Source organism: Fusarium poae, chromosome 1 (assembly GCF_019609905.1).
Source record: "Fusarium poae strain DAOMC 252244 chromosome 1, whole genome shotgun sequence".
Classification (NCBI taxonomy): Eukaryota; Fungi; Ascomycota; class Sordariomycetes; order Hypocreales; family Nectriaceae; genus Fusarium; species Fusarium poae.
Window position 1 is genome coordinate 5,340,051 of NC_058399.1, and position 18,274 is coordinate 5,358,324.

The window sequence follows — 18,274 nt, forward strand, 5'->3', positions numbered from 1 at the left end:
TCACAAGGCAAAGTCACAATTATAGATAGAATTGCTCGTGTAGCTTCATATGATTGTTTCCGCTATTGGTACAAATTGCTATCCTTACAACTCCACTCCCGCTGTTATAACCCAACCCATCTATGAACGAACCAGGCTCTATTACGAACCCAGGAGGCGTACCAACAGCAGAGACGATATGAAGATGAATGCATAAAAGAACGCCCCTTGCCGCAGTTTTCTCACTTCCAAAGTTTTCCAAGAGAAACTTCCTTGTCGTCGTGCTTGTTGAGAATCTTTGCTGTAGCAAGCTCAAAGTCTTCTTGTGTCACATGCACTCTTCGCTCACGTAGAGCGTACATACCGGCTTCTGTGCACACACCCTTGAGCTCAGCACCAGAGCACCCGTTCATCTTCTCGGCAATCTTGGTCAGGTTGATGCCACGGGTCAAGTTCATCTTTCGGCTGTGAATACGAAGAATATCCGCTCGGGCCTCGACACTAGGCGGGGGGAACTCGATCTTTCGGTCGATACGTCCTGGTCGCAAGAGAGCGGGGTCGAGAATGTCGAGACGGTTGGTGGCCATGATGACCTTGATGTTCTTGGTAGGCTCGAAACCATCAAGCTGGTTCAGCAACTCCAGCATGGTTCGTTGCACTTCGGAATCTCCACCCGAAGAGCCCTCCACTCGTGAGGATCCAATGCTGTCGATTTCATCCATGAAGATGATTGATGGGGCGTGTTCTCGAGCCATAACGAAGAGCTCTCGGACCATTCGACTACCCTCACCGATATACTTCTGCACCAGCTCAGAACCCGACACTCGGATAAATTTACAGGCAGTATGGTGGGCAACAGCTCTTGCAAGTAGTGTCTTTCCTGTACCGGGAGGACCGTATAGCAAAACACCCTTGGGCTGTGCGATACCAAGAGACTCAAAGAGCTCAGGGTGCTTGAGACCCAGTTCGATAACTTCCTTGATTTCCTTGATTTGCTGGTCGAGACCACCAATCATGTCGTATGTGCTGTCGGGAACCTTCTCTACCATCATGAGAGAGACGAGGGGATCGACGGATGAAGGTAGCATCTTTTCAAGTTTGTAGCTATCCGACAGTAGAGTAACTCGCTTTCCGGGTGTGAGTTTGGCGACATCGACGCTATCCGACACATCGACAACTATTGAACTGTGAGTATACGTCTTTTTGATTTTGCGGTGGCAGGTTTATCGTACCATATTTGCCTTCTGGGTGTACCTTGACGAGAATCTTCTTGGTGCTCATGACCTTGACGACCTCGCCAACATAGGATCCAGGCTGTTGCAACAGACCCAGCTCTTCTCTCAACAATCGTACTCGGGAGTTGTAGTCGTTTCTCTGAGCTTCAAGACGACGAAGCGCAGCTTGACCCTTAAGAATCTCGAGCTTCATCGCCTCGATCTTGTTGTGGTAGTACTCGTCGAGCGCCATCTTGGCGTAGCTCCCTTGACGTCAGGGAAACGAGCTGCTAAACGTGGTTCGGAAGGTAAAGGTCGAAAGGTTTGCGGGAATTGCTCAGTTTGCTAATTGAAGACGGAGCGTGGGGTTGTGATAGGGTCGTGTATTGAGAATGCTGTCGGTGTTGGTATGCGATGTGGTTGAAGCTCGATGACAAGGCTACAGCTTGTCTCGTAATCCTCCTCCAAGGCGAGTGAAAGCACAGACCAACCAAGGTGGGAGCTACCCAGAGTCCAGCTCGGTGTTATGTTGGGCCGTCGTCCGGACAATGACAGGTGTAGGGTAAGCTGGAAACCAATCGAGTTCTGATGACTGACCATCCAAGGCTTGGTTACTCCACTATCGGCGAGCTCTCTGCCGCGCTGCCCCCACTGAGACATGCTAGACCGCTTCAGTACCTATGCATAAGGTTATGGGGCTACACTTCCGGTCACGGTGCAAAACCTTCGGGTCACGGTGTGGGCCTGACCGATAAGGCCGATAATAGCTGATAAGGCCGATAAGGCTAAATTATGCCTATTTTAGCTAGATCTCTTTATTTTCTTTAAAAATTAATTATCTCTTTACTTTTTAATAAAGGATAGATAAATATATATAAATAAATTCTTTTCTCTCTTTTCTTTCTTTTCCTTTTTCTTTTTTTTAGAATATCTTTTTTCTTTACTTATTATATATATTTTTCTAATTTTTTAAACTGAAAAATAAACTTATTAGGATTTAAAGAGACTAAAGAGAAAAAGTAATATAATTGGCTATTCGCTGCCCCACACCGTGATATGAAGGTTTTACACCGTGACCGGAAGTGTAGCCAGGTTATGGATCGAAGATTCATGAAGCTGACGAGAGCTTTTGTTGTGCATAGAGAGACATTGTTCACAGCACGTCAGCTACCGTGGAGCCTTTTGATACCCATATTCCATCACTCCTCATGACTCGTCACATCTTGCAAAAGCGACAATACTCTCTTACCCCCTCTGTTTATCAAGCATCGAGGTCGTGCAAAGAGCCGCCCGATGGTACCAACCAAGACCCTGAGGATGCAGAATGACGTTAGTACATTGGACAAGGGTGAACACGCGCGAGGTGCGGCAAGACACACTAATCTGTCATGGGGAAAGTTGGCTGATCACGAGCAACGAGCTTGGTTACTGTGGATCAGATAGGTAGCCTAGACTAGGAAGATTCATGTTTGAATTCGATGCGATGTCGATTGCCTACTTGAACTAGCAGCACTATACATATCGTATATGTACATAGGTTGATGTGTGAGCAATATATTGAGTTGGATACAGTACTCAAAAGTCTCTTTACGCCCAAAAGTTCCGACGACTTTTTTTTAGTTGGGTCCATTCCTCTCTTTACTTACTTACAAAGTACTTGCCCAACCTCGTCAGAAGTGTTTGTTTTGGCAACTGCCTTGCCTTGATCATCTTTCCTCCTTCTTCCAAGGAATCCCTAGTGGATGTTACCTTTGGAAAGCTCTCTGTAACTCGAGTAACACCAGCCATACCTTTGTACTCTCTCGGACACGCCGTCGGTCTCCAACCGTCATCTTTGTTTCCTCCTTTCTGCCCAAGGTAGTAAGTAGAGAGATATAGAGACTCGACTCGGCCGAGTTTATTTCAGACCCAACGATCCCCATCTCGCATCATCGCGATTTGCAGCCGCTCAGGCCGCTTCCATCATCGCAACGCATTGATTGTACGACTTTCTAGGCACTGCATCGTAACATTGGCATGCCCGTCATTCCCAGTTTCTTCAGTTGTCCAGTTACTTCGAGAACAGAGACGGTGACATTTTGCGACTGATCGCATTCTTGTTGTACTCGAGCCTTGTCCATTGTTTTTCTTTTTGATTGTTCATCTAACGACAAACATCGAGTTTCTTGTGACAGAGTCGTGTATTCTTGACTGTTGATTGCAGCGTTACTCCTCCACTATGGATCCTCCCCCAAGACGAGAGAACTCGTCGCCTGGGCGCCATCTTGGCGAGTCCTCGTCCGGCACTGCATCTCCCGCAGACACGCGTCACCAGCCTGCCCAGACCGAGTCTGCCGTATCTCCTGTTACTCATGTTGACAACCTGCCCGAGAATCTCCAGTCGGCAGACACAGTGCGCCCTAGAACAGAGGGTTATGGTAGGTTTCATGCCCATGTTGTCAAATTGACCAGGGTTAATTCTATTTACTTTTAGGTTCGATAAGCGGCCCAGCTGGCTCTGCCCAACAATCAAAGGAAACGTCCCAAGAGCGCGGTTTAGTTCGCTCAGCCCAGTCCTCACGTCCTTCTCGAGGCCCTCAGAGAATGCGATCTGCTACCCGATTGCGAAAACCACCAATGCCTCGACGACCCTCTTCAAATACCCCTTATCGCGGCGGAGTATTCTCCGTCGACGACGAAGTTCACGAAGTAGAAGCTGATGCTGCTGTGCGTCAACAATCATACCGTCGCAGACCAGGGCTGCCGACCCAACTTTCCCGCGTCCAATCGCGTCCAGACGACGACAACGACGATGACAATGACCGAAGCGACCAGCCCACAGAAACTCCTACTGAAACCCCGCAGGAGGATGAGGAAGAGACTCCTCTCGACGAACACGACGATTCGGATAGCGATGTCAGTGAGGCAGAGAGCTTTACCCTAAAGGATAGGCAGCAGGCCATCAACCAGACTCACCCCTTCGGTATTCGAGTATGGAAACCCGCCTTGTACAAGAAGGATCGTTCGATTCAAAAATTCGCCCAAGCAGATATTCACTCTGCCCCAGGAGGTCGCGTTAACAACTGGCTTCTTACATTTAATTTGCTTTGGACGCTCCTATTTGGATGGTGGTTGGCTACGTTAGCAGCCCTTGGCGCCATTGTATGTCTGCTTTTTGCTGCTGCTCCTAGCGGGAGAGAGTATGGCAGAGTTCTCTGGGGTCTTGCCGGGTATATTTTCTATCCTTTTGGCAAGTTTGTCCGCCTGGAAAAGGATGAGACTTACATGCACGAGGACCAAGACGAGGGACGCAGTATCTCAGAATACGAACAATGGCAAAGTGGCGACATTGAACACGGGCGACTATTCTTTGGACCTGATAGCGAACACAATCGCTCGATTGTTGGACGGTCGAGACGAAGCATCGACTCAGAGCCCAGCGAGACCCAAAGTCTTCTGGGCCGAGGCCGACGTGGTGAGCATGTTGAAACCGACATGTCTTATCAGCACAAGAGACGACTTTTTGGCCGCGGCGAGTGGAATGTTGGCCGTGTCATCTTTTTCGTCTTCTTCTACTGCCTCATCTCACCCTCGCTTCTATTCGTTTCTGCCATTTGTTGGTTCTTGGTCTTCTGGATCCCTATGGGCAAGACCACATTTCTGCTCTTTGACCACCTTCGACGACATCCCCTGGCTTTGTCCTTCGAGAGTGATATAAGATACATTCGCGAGGATGGCGGCCCGAGCTCGTCTGTTCTCCTCTGCACATATCGCGCCGTTGGCTCAAGATACTGGAAGTACACCGTAGATGGAACCAACATCTTCCTCATCAACCTGATGGTAGTTGTTATATTCGTCATCTTTGACTGGCTTGTGATTGAGGGTGTTTTCCATGTCGAGGGCTTTATTACGTCTCCCGCCTTTCTCTTTTGCGCCGGCCTTCTATCTATCATTCCTCTTGCCTACTTCATCGGTCAAGCTGTTGCTTCTATTTCAGCACAGTCATCGATGGGTGTGGGCGCTGCCATTAATGCCTTCTTCGCAACTGTTGTGGAAGTGTTCCTTTACTGTGTTGCTCTTAGTCAGGGCAAAGGTCAACTCGTCGAGGGCAGTATCGTTGGCAGTATTTTCGCCGGTATCCTATTTTTGCCCGGAATTTCCATGTGCTTTGGTGCCATCAAACGAAAGACGCAGCGCTTCAATGCGCGGTCTGCAGGTGTAACGTCAACAATGTTGCTCTTCGCAATTGTCGGAGCTTTTGGTCCAACCCTGTTTTACCAGATTTACGGAACTCACGAGCTCAACTGCATGGACTGCGAGGACTACAACGCTGGCGAGAACAGTAGGGACTGCCGCCGTTGCTACTTCAGCCAGGCTCCATCGCTCAACGACAGATTCTACCTGGAGGCGGTGCGTCCTTACTGCTACATGGCAGCGACCACACTGTTCTTCTCGTACTTGATCGGGTTGTGGTTCACTCTTCGAACGCACGCTGCCGTCATTTGGAACGCCGAGGTTGATGAAAAGCGACACGAAGACCACATGCATTCTTCGAGCCTCCGAACTTCTCAAGTTCATGGCCATATCCACCCCCATACTCACAACCCGGCAACTGCCGAGACCAGTGGTGCAGATGTTCGTGACTCTCAGCTTTACAAGCGCATTCTGGGTCAGTCTCTGAAGCAATCTGGGTTTGGAGAGGAACTTTCCCGCCAAAATTCTACCGCTGGGCAATCAGTTGGCGCCAACGGCTCAGCTTCTACCCTTCATGTCGTGCCCCCCAAGTCTAGTGGTGGTGAGCCATCGCACTCCGCTCTCCATGTCCCAAGCCTCAGCGATGCCGACAACAAGATGCTTGTACGTGAGGTCGCCGAGATTGCCGCCACAGCTGCTACCATTGCCTCGCGTGAACGAATGTCAAGAAAGCCTTCAGCTATGCCCGCTAATCACGGAGCAGGCGCTCGTCCCACGCCGAGCCGTCAGCATACCCATGGCGATGTCGCTGAGACTGAGGGACCCGCTACTGAGGCTCACCAAGCACATGGTGGCCATGATGCCCCCAACTGGAGTCGCGCCAAGAGTTCCATCATCCTTCTTGGGGCAACTGTTCTGTATGCCATCATTGCCGAAATCCTAGTTGACACTGTGGATGTTGTCTTGGAAAGCTTCGCGATTGATCAAAAGTTCCTCGGTATCACCTTGTTTGCTCTTGTGCCCAACACAACTGAATTTCTGGTAAGGATACCTCTCGATTGCCTTGGATCAATATACTAACCGCACATAGAACGCCATCTCCTTCGCTATGAACGGAAATATTGCGCTGTCCATGGAGATTGGTTCAGCTTACGCTCTGCAAGTGTGCCTTCTTCAAATTCCTGCCCTCGTGTTCTACTCGGCCTTCTGGCCTGGGGTGCCTGAAGGTGGTGATCCGGCGCTATACACCTTCTCGCTCCTGTTCCCACAATGGGACCTTGTCATGACCGTTCTCTGCGTGTTCTTGCTGAGTTATATGTATGGTGAAGGAAAGAGCAACTACTTTAAGGGAAGCATTCTCATGCTGACCTACTTGGTTGTCATCATTGGCTACTACTTCAGTGGCTATTCGTCCGATGCTATGGGCATGCAGCGTTTTGATGTCATGGGAGCTGATGGAAACTACCAGAGCTACAAGACGATCGGAAGATCGATAAAGGGCGCGGCGTTTCCAGCTTAAGTGTTAATTGATGAGAAAGGGGTTGAAGATTGTTAGAATAATGCATTTACGTGAGTTGTTAATACCGGACATACACTACATCATACATATAACATCGGGGGAGTCTGTTGCATGAGAACCGGTATATATCGGGTTTACATTGTTACGGGGGATGGCTGTTTTTTTTTCACGGATCCACGAGCTACTAGCATTGGAGTGGTTATAATGATATTTTGTTGAGAGGTCAATCATTTCAAGGTGTTAACCATCATTCCATTTACCTTAATGTTGTTACGAGATAACTCTTAGGGCCTTGCAGGCATGCGTTTCAAGAGTCTGCTCAAGTATTATAAAATGAGTCACTGTGTTCACCTCTCATGCTTTGGCAGCCAAGTTTACTAATGCCTCAAGGACAAATATGTGCGATTGTTATGAACAAAGGCCTCTAATGAGAACCAGATGCTAAAGTGTAGTATGTACAGAGAATGTGTAGAGATGTCAATCCCAACTCAGGCAAGTCAAGTTGACAACATTTAAGCCATGCCGAAACCAGCGGAGGTCATGACGCTCTTGGCGCTGTTGTAGTCAGAGGCAGAAGCAATGGTCTTGCCCTTGAAGTTGTTGAGGAAACCAGTGCTGGTACCACCGAGAGTTCCAGAGCTGCCAAAGCCGTTGACCTGGCAGTTTCGGCCGAGAGCAGCAGCACAAGCACTGCCACCGTTGGGAACACCGAAAAGTTGACCCTGAATGCCCTTGGAGTTGACGGGGTACTTGACGTTCTGGAAGACATTACCCTCAACGAGAGCAGAGCCAGAGTCGATCTCGAAGGCGTGGTCAGGCACATCGTGGAAGAAGTTGTTAACGGCGTGGAGGAGAGTGTTACCGGCGACCTTGGGGCCACGGCCAGAGACACGGTAGACGTAGTTGTTCTTGAAGGTGACCAGATCGTTGGAGCCGGCAAAGTAGAGACCCCAGTAGTGGTAGGTGTTGCAGCTGGCGGACCAGTTGGTGGTACCATCGATCTTGCTGTTGGAGATGGTGACACGGTTGCAGGCCTTGTTGCCTAGAACAATGTGCTGACGGCCGATGAGAGAGGTCGTAACGTGGTCGATCCAAACGTTGTCAGTGTCGTCGAGAGTGATGGCATCACCACCCCAGACGAGCTGAGGGTTCAGCTCGGTGATGTGAACGTTCTGGATGATGACGTTCTTGGCTCCGATGATGCGGAGACCCTTTCCACGGATGACACCCTTGTTGCCAACACCGATCAAGGACTTGTTGGAGCCAACTGTGATGCCCAGAACACCGGCCTTGTCGTACTTGACGTTGACCTTGGGGGCGTTGGGCTGGTAGTTATTGCACCAGCCGTTCTGGTTGATGGCGAGCTGGCACTGGGAGCCGGTTCCCCAAGGAGCGCAGCCGGTCTCTGAGGCGGTACCCTCGGTGCCGATGAAGTTGATAGTGCGGTCAAGCATAATACGGCGAGGCTGAGAGTCACCGAGGTAGCTGATGAGTTCCTGGGCGTTCTTGGGGTAGACGGCGGCGGCACTACCACCACCGGTTGTGCTGGAAGCAAAACCCTCGGCCTTGGTAGGGAGAGCAGCAAATGCTGAGGGAAGGAGAGCGGCGACCGCGAACAGGGTCTTGAAGAGAGAAGGCATCTTGAAGTTGTGACTAACGTAGGAGTATGTGTGTATGTATTCGAGAACCAGAGACCCAGCTACTGGTGTGTATGTATATATATATATATATATATATATGAAAGAGAGAATGGATAGACAGAACAAGACAAGTCGAAAGAGAGAGGATATCGTGAAGCTCATATAAACATATCCATGTAAGCTAGACGAGACTATCTGACTGACTATTTGCACAGCACTGGGGGTCCCATGCCGAAGGAGGAAGCTATGAACTCATGCAGGATAGCTTCATCCCTTGGCAAACGGCACTTCGGCGTTGAAAGAGATTGACGCTTCACTCATGATAGCCTTATCCGAATCTTCAAGAGTGATTCTCGGGCATAGATACTGAAAAGAGACACGGACCATTGACGGACGCCGTTACCATATCGGGCATTGCCGGGGTTCCTGATTCGTGGGATCTCTTTTGTATCCACGGCCGAATGTTTCGCACGAGTGGGTTATCAGTAGAGAGACGCCCCCTTGCCAATATAAGGGAAATCACTTTCTACTATTTGTGCCTAGTTAAAGGCGGATAAGACATAAGACGCTATTCCTTACCACTTTCTGGAACACGATATCGAAATGATTTTCATGGATATCATCGGCGTATTCCCATCGGTAGATGCTCTCCGAAACCCGATGAGATGGTTTGCTATAATTACGCCAAGCATCATTCAACAACTGATTAACATGGATACCAATTCCCCCACCAATTGCTCCTCTATTCTATCTAGTTGTCTACCACGTTGTTGCTACTATGTACTATCAAAAATTTGTGTGGAGAATCGAGCTGTCAAAATGTTACCCTTACATACTACTACCATAGCTAATCCATTAGCGGATATAAAGCATTCAAAAACCGGGATATGTAAAATGAACGTCCTTGGCTGTTTGCCTACAACCTGCCAGGTTTTGGAGTTGAGCCTGTCAGTCTGTGTACATACATATGGTGAGGTGAGAAAAGGTCAGAAAATCAGGTGAAAGGGGTAGTATTCTTCAAAGCGGCAGAATACGAGGTGCAGATGATGAGCAGTGACTTACCTTTTAGAGCCTGGCTTGTGATCTGAGCTGCATTGTTAAACATGACTAGACTAGACAGACAGCAAGCTAGTTTAGTTTAGTTTCCATTTTTGGCCTTTGCAGCATGTCTAAACTGATGCTTTGTCTGAATATCTCTTTGGCGTATTGTTCTTTGTCTGTCTTCACCATAAAAATAGCTGGCTTTCATTGCGACTGGATATTTGCTTTGTTGTGTGGAGCTTTGAGTATTGAGATGGTTATCAAAGACTACAAGTGGTCAGTAGCCATTGGCCATGAATAGCTTGTTGGGATCTTCAGTATATAGAGCGCTGGTAATAGACTACAACAAGTTCAGCCAAAATTAACAACTTACACAACATAACAATCGCCATATACAAACAAAATTTGAACGACAGTATGGCCGTTGCACGAGTCCAACCCAGAAGGACTAGCAATCCTTCAACAAGAGGCATCATCAAGAAAAGCGCCACCAAAACCAAAACCCTCGCTCTGAGGCAACAAAAGACACCTGGCGGAGAAACTAAATCTCAAAAGTGTTTCCTGCCCTTCCTACCAACAGAACTTCTAGAGATGATCATCAACCAAGACTGTCTAGAGACCGAAGACCACTGGAATCTCCGCCGCGTATCGTCCCGTCTATTCTACACGACTGCAAACATCATCTTCAAGGGTGGGGACTTTCGCATGTTCCGTTACGCCCTCAGACATGCAGACATAGACATGATGAACAGATGCAAAGAGCTGAACCCCCCACCAACAGACATCACATGGGCTTACGAGGACTACAGAATCGAGGTACTTAAGGGAGACCGTCTCAATCTCCGGGATCCGCCCCCACAAGCCGAAGACAGTATACCCCAAGGCCCAGGTTATTTCCTCCTCGAGGGCTTCAAATCGAAACACTTCTCGGCAGACCAGTACATCAAAGCGTCTGAGTGGCTCATGGATAATGACTTCAAAGTCTTTAATCCTGCCGAAGAGAGTATCTGGAATGCCGGCTTGAACGGAGACTTCATCTCGTACAGACTGCTCGATGTGTTGACAGCTGCAAGCAGTAAGAAGGAACAAGACGACATCTGCCGCATCATTGAGTTTCTTCGTTGCAAAGGCTACGAGTTCCTATTGCGCAGCCGTGTAGAAGACACTGGCCATTACAGAACCGAAGCAGAGACGCTTCTCCACGACAACTCTTTCGGGGCGTTTCGTCGCTGCTACGATAGACCTTCCTTGATGCTGGTCATGATGAAGTCTGGATGTCCACCCTCTGTTCTCAAGCTTTACCTCGAGCAGCTCGCGAAACACGGCATGTACCTAAAAGGTCTTGCGACGCGGTACCACGAGGAGAAACAGACCGGGAACGGGAACCTGCATCGGTTCTCCCGTACTGAAGTGGCTCAGCTCATCGACGTCTATCTTGATGAGCTTTTCGGCCTCTGGACCTGGTGGTGGGAAACGCCCGACCAGATGGGCGACACTCTCGAGGCCAAGATAGATCTGCTGATTCAGTATGAAGGTATCGATGAGGAGGAAGAGAAGTTGCTCAACGACATTCTCACAGCATTACGTCGGATCGAGCTTAAGATACAGAACCAAGGAAGTCTCGACTACGAACGTGATGCCTCCTGGTGCTGGACCGAGCTGATCATGTCTGTCACTGATATCACGAGAAAGAAAAACCGTGCATTAGATCAGTATGATGAGTACATGACCTATTCAAAGCCGTGGAAGTGCTTACATGAGTTCTTCCATACTATTCACTGGTGATGGTACAGCGAGACATATTTGCAAGGGAAAGCACTAATTGTAACAGAGATAGCTTTGGAATGCGAGATAGAGTCGATGAGGAACTGGATTTTTGGCTGTAACGAAAAAGATAGATGGGATAGGGGTTAGGGAGCGGACTCGAGAGAGCTGCCATAAAAACTAGAGGCAGATGAAATAGTAAATACTAGACTAGGATTGTGAACTTGAAAAACTTGTCACTCTTGATACGTTAGCTCATATTGTTCCATTAGCCAAAAGTCATATGCCATTGTACCAGAAATTGTGTATAGAAAATTGTATTACCTTGGTATACCTACTAAAAAACAGCCATGTTAAAGTATTGGAACATATGCCTTCAGGCCCTCTGCATACACCATAACCTAGGACCAGGCATATCTTTCCAGCACATTGAGTCTGAAGTAAGTTGTCGAGAAGAACAGATACTTGTGTTGAGCATTCTGTAAAACAACGAGAAGCACGGGAATGTTCCTTTCTTGCCTATCCATGTTCAGGCTTGAGCTGTGAAAGTGTTGGTCCGAGACACAAATAACAGACGAACACTGAACTGAGCGGCGGAAGACCTTTGTTGAGGTTGACCGTGAGCAATGTAGAACCAACTGAACAATATTTATTGTTCAAATACCACAACTCCATGCAAGTAGTCTTTATCGGTATAAAAACCTTACTGAGAGCCCTCTGGTAACTCAACAGAACTCACATCAAAACAACTTGCATCATATGCAACAGCTCACACCACAACAACTTACGCTAAACAAAACCACACCGCAACAACCGACATCATGTCTCTCCAACCGTCTAACAACCAGTCGCGCCCTGTGCAGACTAGCATGCTGGCCATGTGTCCCACAGAGCTCCTATTGGAAATCATTGGCTTAATCAACGACAACCCCGACGGTTACGAAGCAGCAAAAAGCCTCGATAACTTGAGCCAGACATGTTCTCGCATGTGCGACCTCGCCCGACCCTTTTTCTTCCGTGCTAACAACTTCAAACAGTTCTTCCTGTCTGTCCGTGTGGCCAATGTGGCCATGATGGATCGCTGTGAGTATTACAACGCAGCGCCCATCGACATGATGTGGCGTTGCCATTCTCGAAAGATTATGCAACTTCCTCGGCTGCAGACGGCTGTGGACATTCTCCTGAATGGCATGAACGAGAAGGGCATTGGCTCGGAAGATGAGCACCAAACGAGAATTCGCGATAAGAAGCGCGACATGATCTTCAACGCTCTGAAATGGCTTCTTGAGAGAGGCGCGAATGGCGAAACCACCAGGGGGGTCGAGACCACAATCTGGGCTCACGAGGTCCCAAAGCTGCTCGGCCACATGAGTACGGATCTGCTGAATCAGATGCAACGAGGTATCAGCAAGCGCGCCATGGAAGTCATCTTCAACATGATGAAGATATTGAGCAGCCACGGGTTTCCTATCCCAACTCGCAGGGACACCTTTTCTAGTGAGAGATTGGCAAAAACACCACGGTGGGGTACCGATCGCCGGCGTTATTACTTTTATATGACACCGCTGACTACAACGCTCAAGTCACATGTGATCCCTGCTGTTCTGGAACTCATGTTGAGTGAGCATGCTGGTCGGGGCATCAAGCTGAGGGATTGGTACGATGAGTGCCCAGCTAGCCTTGCCAGGCTTGCAACACGAGGATATAACTTCGATGTTCAATGGACCGAATTTACCTCGATCGACAAGCTCATCGACATCCTGTACGCTGATCTGCACAAAGAACACACTGGGTGGGAAGAAAGCTACTTTGGTGAGGTCGCAGACATTTTCCAGGAGAAGCTCAAGCTGATGATTGAGTACGAAATGATCGACGCTTCGGAGGAGGCTCTTCTCAAGAGCATTGGAGCAGCTCTCTACTCCATCGCCGCAGATGGCATGCAGGCAGGTCTTTATGACCAAGAGCAGGTCAAAACATCTTGGGAGAAACTCGGCGATGCTGTAAAGCCATTCGTTACCGATGCCAACCTTGTTATCGATCCTGACATGCAGCTTACAAGCGACCTACATCGCGTTCACAGATTCTACATTGACCCGGAATGGAATCCGTGGAAGTCGTGGTTCGATCGACAAAACTATGTTCGATATACTCGATCTGGAAGAGAGTGGGCAAACGGGTATGTGGGTGGCGGCAACCTCACCATCACCACGTCAGACTGGTATGAGTGGTATCCCATGGAATATGAACAGGCCTCCAGCCTTGGAGTTCCAGAGTGGTACACGGTCGGTTTGGACGAGTGGCATGCTTACTTCCCGCAGCTCCCTTCCTACTTAAGTGACTTGTCTGGGTGAGTGTGTACTAGGTAGGAGTCAGTGTATGAGTATGTCGATGTTCGAGGTGTTGGTATTTCCAAGCGCTGGTCGCTTGAGAGTAAGGTCCTCTTTAGTAAATGGGAAATTGATTTTTGATTTGATCAGATGATTTATTGAAGCCACAGTGATGTTGAAGTTTCGAGATTTGGTGAATGTAGGAAGAAGGTTTGTACTAACTAAAAGCAGATCCCTCGTTGTCGATAAACATTCGAGAGTATTCGAGTCAAAATAAATCGGATGAATAATCGGTGTTTTATAGGCACAATCTGCTCGCTTATTTTTAGCAACCTCGAGCCACTATAACCACCATCCGCTTACGGGAGGGCGGGAACTAAATAAGAGGCCTTAGTAGTGAAGATTAATGACAGAGGACTAAGGCAGAGAGAGAGAGAATGAGGGGTTCTTTCATGCTGTCCTTGATATGGAACTCTCTAGCTTTCTCGCTCTTAATAGCTTAGTTTGACATCTTATTTTGGGTGGTCAAAGATAAACTTGGCCTCCTCACATTCCATTCCTTTTTTTATTCTTTTTTATTTTTATTTTTATTTTTCTTACTCCATTAATCAAGTAACGAGGGGGAAACCTTCAACATCATCATCATCATCAAACGTCCTCAGTACAAAGAAAGACTACTACTAGCACTACTAATTTATCAAACTGTGCCGTACCACCTACAACCACGTAACGGTAACTTGGCTGTTGGGTCGACCGCGCGGATGGATGGATGGATATCAACAACCATGACGAGCCAACAAGACACCCCCACAGCTCTAACTCCTACTGCTTCCACTTCTCGTACTTGTCTTGTTCCCCCCGCTCAATCCGATTCAGCTTCAGCTTCAATCCCAGCTTCCGCTTCCGCTTCCGCTTCCGCTTCCACTTCTGCTGCTCCATCTTCCCCCACGCCTCAAGCTGAACTCATCCCCGCAGAGGACCCCAGAGTATGTCATACCTTGCCCACAACCACCAACCAACCAACCAACACAGAATTTGTAGAGTCCATTTTACTTTATTTTATTCATAATTGTCTTTGATATGTTTATTCTCTAACACTTTGTCCTTTTTTTTTTCGTATTTTGTAGGATAACGTCGATGATAACTTTGACATTGACTCGGCCCTCGGGTCAGACGCGTGAGTTCTTTGCTATCCCAGTTCATACACATATATACTCATCGTCTGTCTTCAGTGCCAGCTTTCTATATCCCGAATCAATAGCAGCAAGTATCCTCGAATATAGAACCATCCAAGGCCGTACATATCACAGTGATCGGTATGCTGCCGATTACTTTGCTCCCAACGACGAGCAGCAGCTCCAATCCGTCGATATCACCCATCACTACCTCACCATACTCCTCGACAACAAGCTCTTCTTAGCTCCCATATCGCCTCACATCCAGACAGTTCTAGACGTCGGTACAGGATCCGGAATATGGGCAATGCAAGTCCCTCATTCCCTCTATTTCTTCTACTAACCATATATTCCAGAGATTTTGCAGACGCACATCCCAGTGCCCAAGTCGTCGGCTCAGACCTCTCGCCATGCCAGCCCGAATGGGTCCCTCCAAACGTACGCTTCGAGATCGCAGACGCTACTCTCGAGTGGCCCTGGAAAGATGACTATTTCGACTTTGTCCACATACGTTACCTGTTTGGCTCCATCCAAGACTGGCCAGCACTCTTCCGCGAAGCGTACCGTTGTTGCGCACCTGGAGGATGGGTCCAATCATGCGAAGCCGACATTCATTTCTACTCCGACGACGGGACAACCGATAATGAACCCGTCCTCAAGACATGGAATGACCTGTACGAGAGCGGTGGGCTCGAGACAGGGAGGCCATTCTTTCTCCAAAGAGAGGCAATACAAGAGCGGAGTATCACCGAGGCTGGCTTCACCGACGTCAGGATATTTGACTACAAGGTAAGCTCAACGTCACGTTGTTCAAGACAGCGCTAACTCCAGCGACAGCTACCTGTTGGCGGCTGGCCAAATAATCGCAAACTCGCCGAGACGGGTGAGTATGTCAGGTTGACCATGGAGAATGATCTTGAGGGTACGTATCCATCACCTAAATGCCCTTCCTTGCCTGTATGTTCTGACGAGCCTTGACAGGGTACACATTTTACACTTGGCATCATGTTCTCAACTGGTCCCGGGAAGAGTACAAGCAGTTCGTTGCTTCCATGCTCAAGGCGCTGTCTAACCGCAGATTGCACGGGTATATGATGGTGCGGTACGTATACGGTCGGAAGCCATAGATGGATAGCAATAAACGTTGGCGGCATCGCATGCGAATGATAAATATCTGAATGCCCGGGATAATCGTGTATCGATCACAAGATTAGGTCGCAGTCGATCGAGTAGGAAGACTGTCTGTCGGGTTCTATTATTCGTGACAAGAAACCGAGGCACATCGGGTTCTGTCTTCACGATGACCACCATCAACGATGGGCTTTGCCGACCACAGCGTTGCAGGCATACCTCCAGCCTGTCACTCACGACACATTGCACGAAGCACACCTCGACGCATGTCAACATTCCCACTTCGCCCAGCAACCAATGTTTAGTAGTCAAAACTTCTTCCTCACAACCAGGGCAAGCCCCAGACAGTAATGAAAAAGAGAAAAAGAAACACGCCTGTCAGACGTCCATCAACACCCACCCCGAACGCGCGCCCGAAGGCAAGACCGCAATCAGGGTCGAGATCATCAAGAGGAAAAAGCAACTCTCTATACAGCAGAAGCCTAGAAGGCAACTACCGCCATCCTTGCGGACAGATCGAGAGGACCAAAAGGTATTCACTCTAGGGTGTCGAGGATATACACTCATCAACCAGGGTGGGATCTGTGGCTCTTTTAGGGAACCAAGAGAAGGTCGAATACTATAGAAATGATTCTCTGAAGTATTGTCGACATGAAGAAGAAAAGAAAAAAAAAATCCAAAAGCTCGGAGGGAAGCTCTGTATTTATAGGTAGTATGTGGGGCTCCCAATCACTCACAGCTCACCGCCTAAAAGTTGAGCGGCAGAATAATTTGGAGCCGCAGCGCAGAGAAGGAAAAGAAATAGTGGGGCTTTCACATTTTGGCAGGTGCGCCGAGAAGTGAGGCTCCACTATCAACGACTTCATCCAAGCAGCGTCAGAAGAAATCCTTTCACTGTGGATTGTGTAACTAACCTCTTTTTTTTCTTGACTGACCATTTTGCTTCACTTTTTGCAGTGGATCATTGGCTAGCGGTCTGCTTTGCGCCGAGATTACATGCCAAGTGCCGGAGCAAAATGTAACTACACGAATCGTTTGCTCCGAATCTTGAGTAAAGGCTCCGAGCTAGATGGTCAAGACTGTCTGTTATCAATATGTGGCTGGTGACGGATGTCGGGTGCTCTCTATGTTCTTCTGCCGAGTGAGTTATGCATAGCATTACTCTGGCATGTGTCATGATGGTGAATGTGCAATTTGCTACCTGCGTGAGGTGTCATGATACACAATTTCTCATTAGCCATTCTCACTTATTTTTTGACACTTTCATCAGGAACGATATTCTCAACCGTTCTAGACGTAAGAATATCGGGGAGTTAAACCCTACTATTCTCTAGAATAAAAAATCTACTCTGCAGTTTAATGATTAGTCTTCTTAAACTCGCCAAGCACAATCACAATAGTCCTACCCTGCAGTAGGCAGACTAGGTAGCTTCACTTTCTTTGTACAGAGCTTCCCTTTCAATCCATCCTTGAATCTCATCTCCAACCAACCCATCGAGACTCCCCTGTCCACTCCTGATGACATCTCTCACCCGCGAACTACTGACATCCTCATCTCCCTCTCGTCCCTCAATCATCTCAACTCTGTCAACCCAAGCACCATCACCTCCAACATCATCCACCCTTTCCTTGGTCAACCATGCCCTCTGCTCCTCCACCCCTCCCCACGTCTCATCCGGTCTCGTAGTGACTCTCACCTTGCAACCCTCAAAGAACGGCCGTAGCGCATTCTGGATTCCCTCATTGTAGTACTTCGGATTAAAAATGCGAACTATCGTGTCAAAACCCGCCAGGAAGGTTTGCGTAGGCTGCTCCCTAGTTTCCGCGGCATAAAAACCAGACTCAGTTATCGCTTTTGCCTTGTCATGGAAAAAGGGCATCGTAGTAACGGCGACATCAATCTCGACTCCCTCATCGAGCAACTCCCGTCCCATGGCTTCCATCATGCTCAACCTGATGGGAAAACTCGCCGGTTTCGGCGCTTTATCGGCGTTGTTGACTGAGAGCAGTAACATCAATCTCTGCTGGCCCTCTGATTTCAACGTGGTACGAGCCATATTAGCATGCGCCAGCGTCGGCGGGTTGAAGCTCGAGTCGAGGACTACGAGATGTCGGACTGGGCGGCCAGGACGCCGCGGCGCGGGGACATTGGAGGTGTGGGGTAGAGTGCACAGAACACGGAATGCATCTGAGGATGATTGGAAGGAAGTGAGGGCTCGAGAAAATGACGAGACGAGAGTTTTTGGGTCTATCGAAGGCATATTGGATGGTGTTGAGTTTTTGTCGCTCATCATGTGTCGGTGAAGTTGAC

General features: G+C 48.5%; 7 protein-coding genes across 7 annotated transcripts; 4 read left to right on the plus strand and 3 right to left on the minus strand.

Moving 5' to 3' along the window:
* Positions 1–221: 221 nt before the first annotated feature.
* PSMC5 (26S protease regulatory subunit 8) lies at positions 222–1,446 on the minus strand (the record flags this gene model as incomplete). The annotated part of the gene is made up of 2 exons (XM_044846318.1): positions 222–1,156; positions 1,212–1,446. The coding sequence occupies 2 exons, from the start codon at positions 1,444–1,446 to the stop codon at positions 222–224; spliced, it is 1,170 nt and encodes a 389-aa protein (XP_044712234.1).
* Positions 1,447–3,411: 1,965 nt separating this feature from the next.
* FPOAC1_001727 (uncharacterized protein) lies at positions 3,412–6,885 on the plus strand (the record flags this gene model as incomplete). The annotated part of the gene is made up of 3 exons (XM_044846319.1): positions 3,412–3,610; positions 3,667–6,407; positions 6,457–6,885. The coding sequence occupies 3 exons, from the start codon at positions 3,412–3,414 to the stop codon at positions 6,883–6,885; spliced, it is 3,369 nt and encodes a 1,122-aa protein (XP_044712235.1).
* Positions 6,886–7,397: 512 nt separating this feature from the next.
* On the minus strand, positions 7,398–8,525 carry FPOAC1_001728 (uncharacterized protein; the record flags this gene model as incomplete). The annotated part of the gene is made up of 1 exon (XM_044846320.1): positions 7,398–8,525. The coding sequence occupies one exon, from the start codon at positions 8,523–8,525 to the stop codon at positions 7,398–7,400; it is 1,128 nt and encodes a 375-aa protein (XP_044712236.1).
* A 1,458-nt stretch (positions 8,526–9,983) lies between these two features.
* FPOAC1_001729 (uncharacterized protein) lies at positions 9,984–11,351 on the plus strand (the record flags this gene model as incomplete). The annotated part of the gene is made up of 1 exon (XM_044846321.1): positions 9,984–11,351. The coding sequence occupies one exon, from the start codon at positions 9,984–9,986 to the stop codon at positions 11,349–11,351; it is 1,368 nt and encodes a 455-aa protein (XP_044712237.1).
* Positions 11,352–12,151: 800 nt separating this feature from the next.
* FPOAC1_001730 (uncharacterized protein) lies at positions 12,152–13,681 on the plus strand (the record flags this gene model as incomplete). Its single annotated transcript, XM_044846322.1, has 1 exon — positions 12,152–13,681. One exon carries the CDS (start codon positions 12,152–12,154, stop codon positions 13,679–13,681), a length of 1,530 nt encoding a protein of 509 aa, XP_044712238.1.
* Positions 13,682–14,442: 761 nt separating this feature from the next.
* FPOAC1_001731 (uncharacterized protein) lies at positions 14,443–15,959 on the plus strand (the record flags this gene model as incomplete). The annotated part of the gene is made up of 6 exons (XM_044846323.1): positions 14,443–14,643; positions 14,785–14,834; positions 14,890–15,116; positions 15,200–15,621; positions 15,670–15,754; positions 15,814–15,959. The coding sequence occupies 6 exons, from the start codon at positions 14,443–14,445 to the stop codon at positions 15,957–15,959; spliced, it is 1,131 nt and encodes a 376-aa protein (XP_044712239.1).
* Positions 15,960–17,384: 1,425 nt separating this feature from the next.
* Positions 17,385–18,257, minus strand: FPOAC1_001732 (uncharacterized protein; the record flags this gene model as incomplete). The annotated part of the gene is made up of 1 exon (XM_044846324.1): positions 17,385–18,257. The coding sequence occupies one exon, from the start codon at positions 18,255–18,257 to the stop codon at positions 17,385–17,387; it is 873 nt and encodes a 290-aa protein (XP_044712240.1).
* Positions 18,258–18,274: the final 17 nt, after the last annotated feature.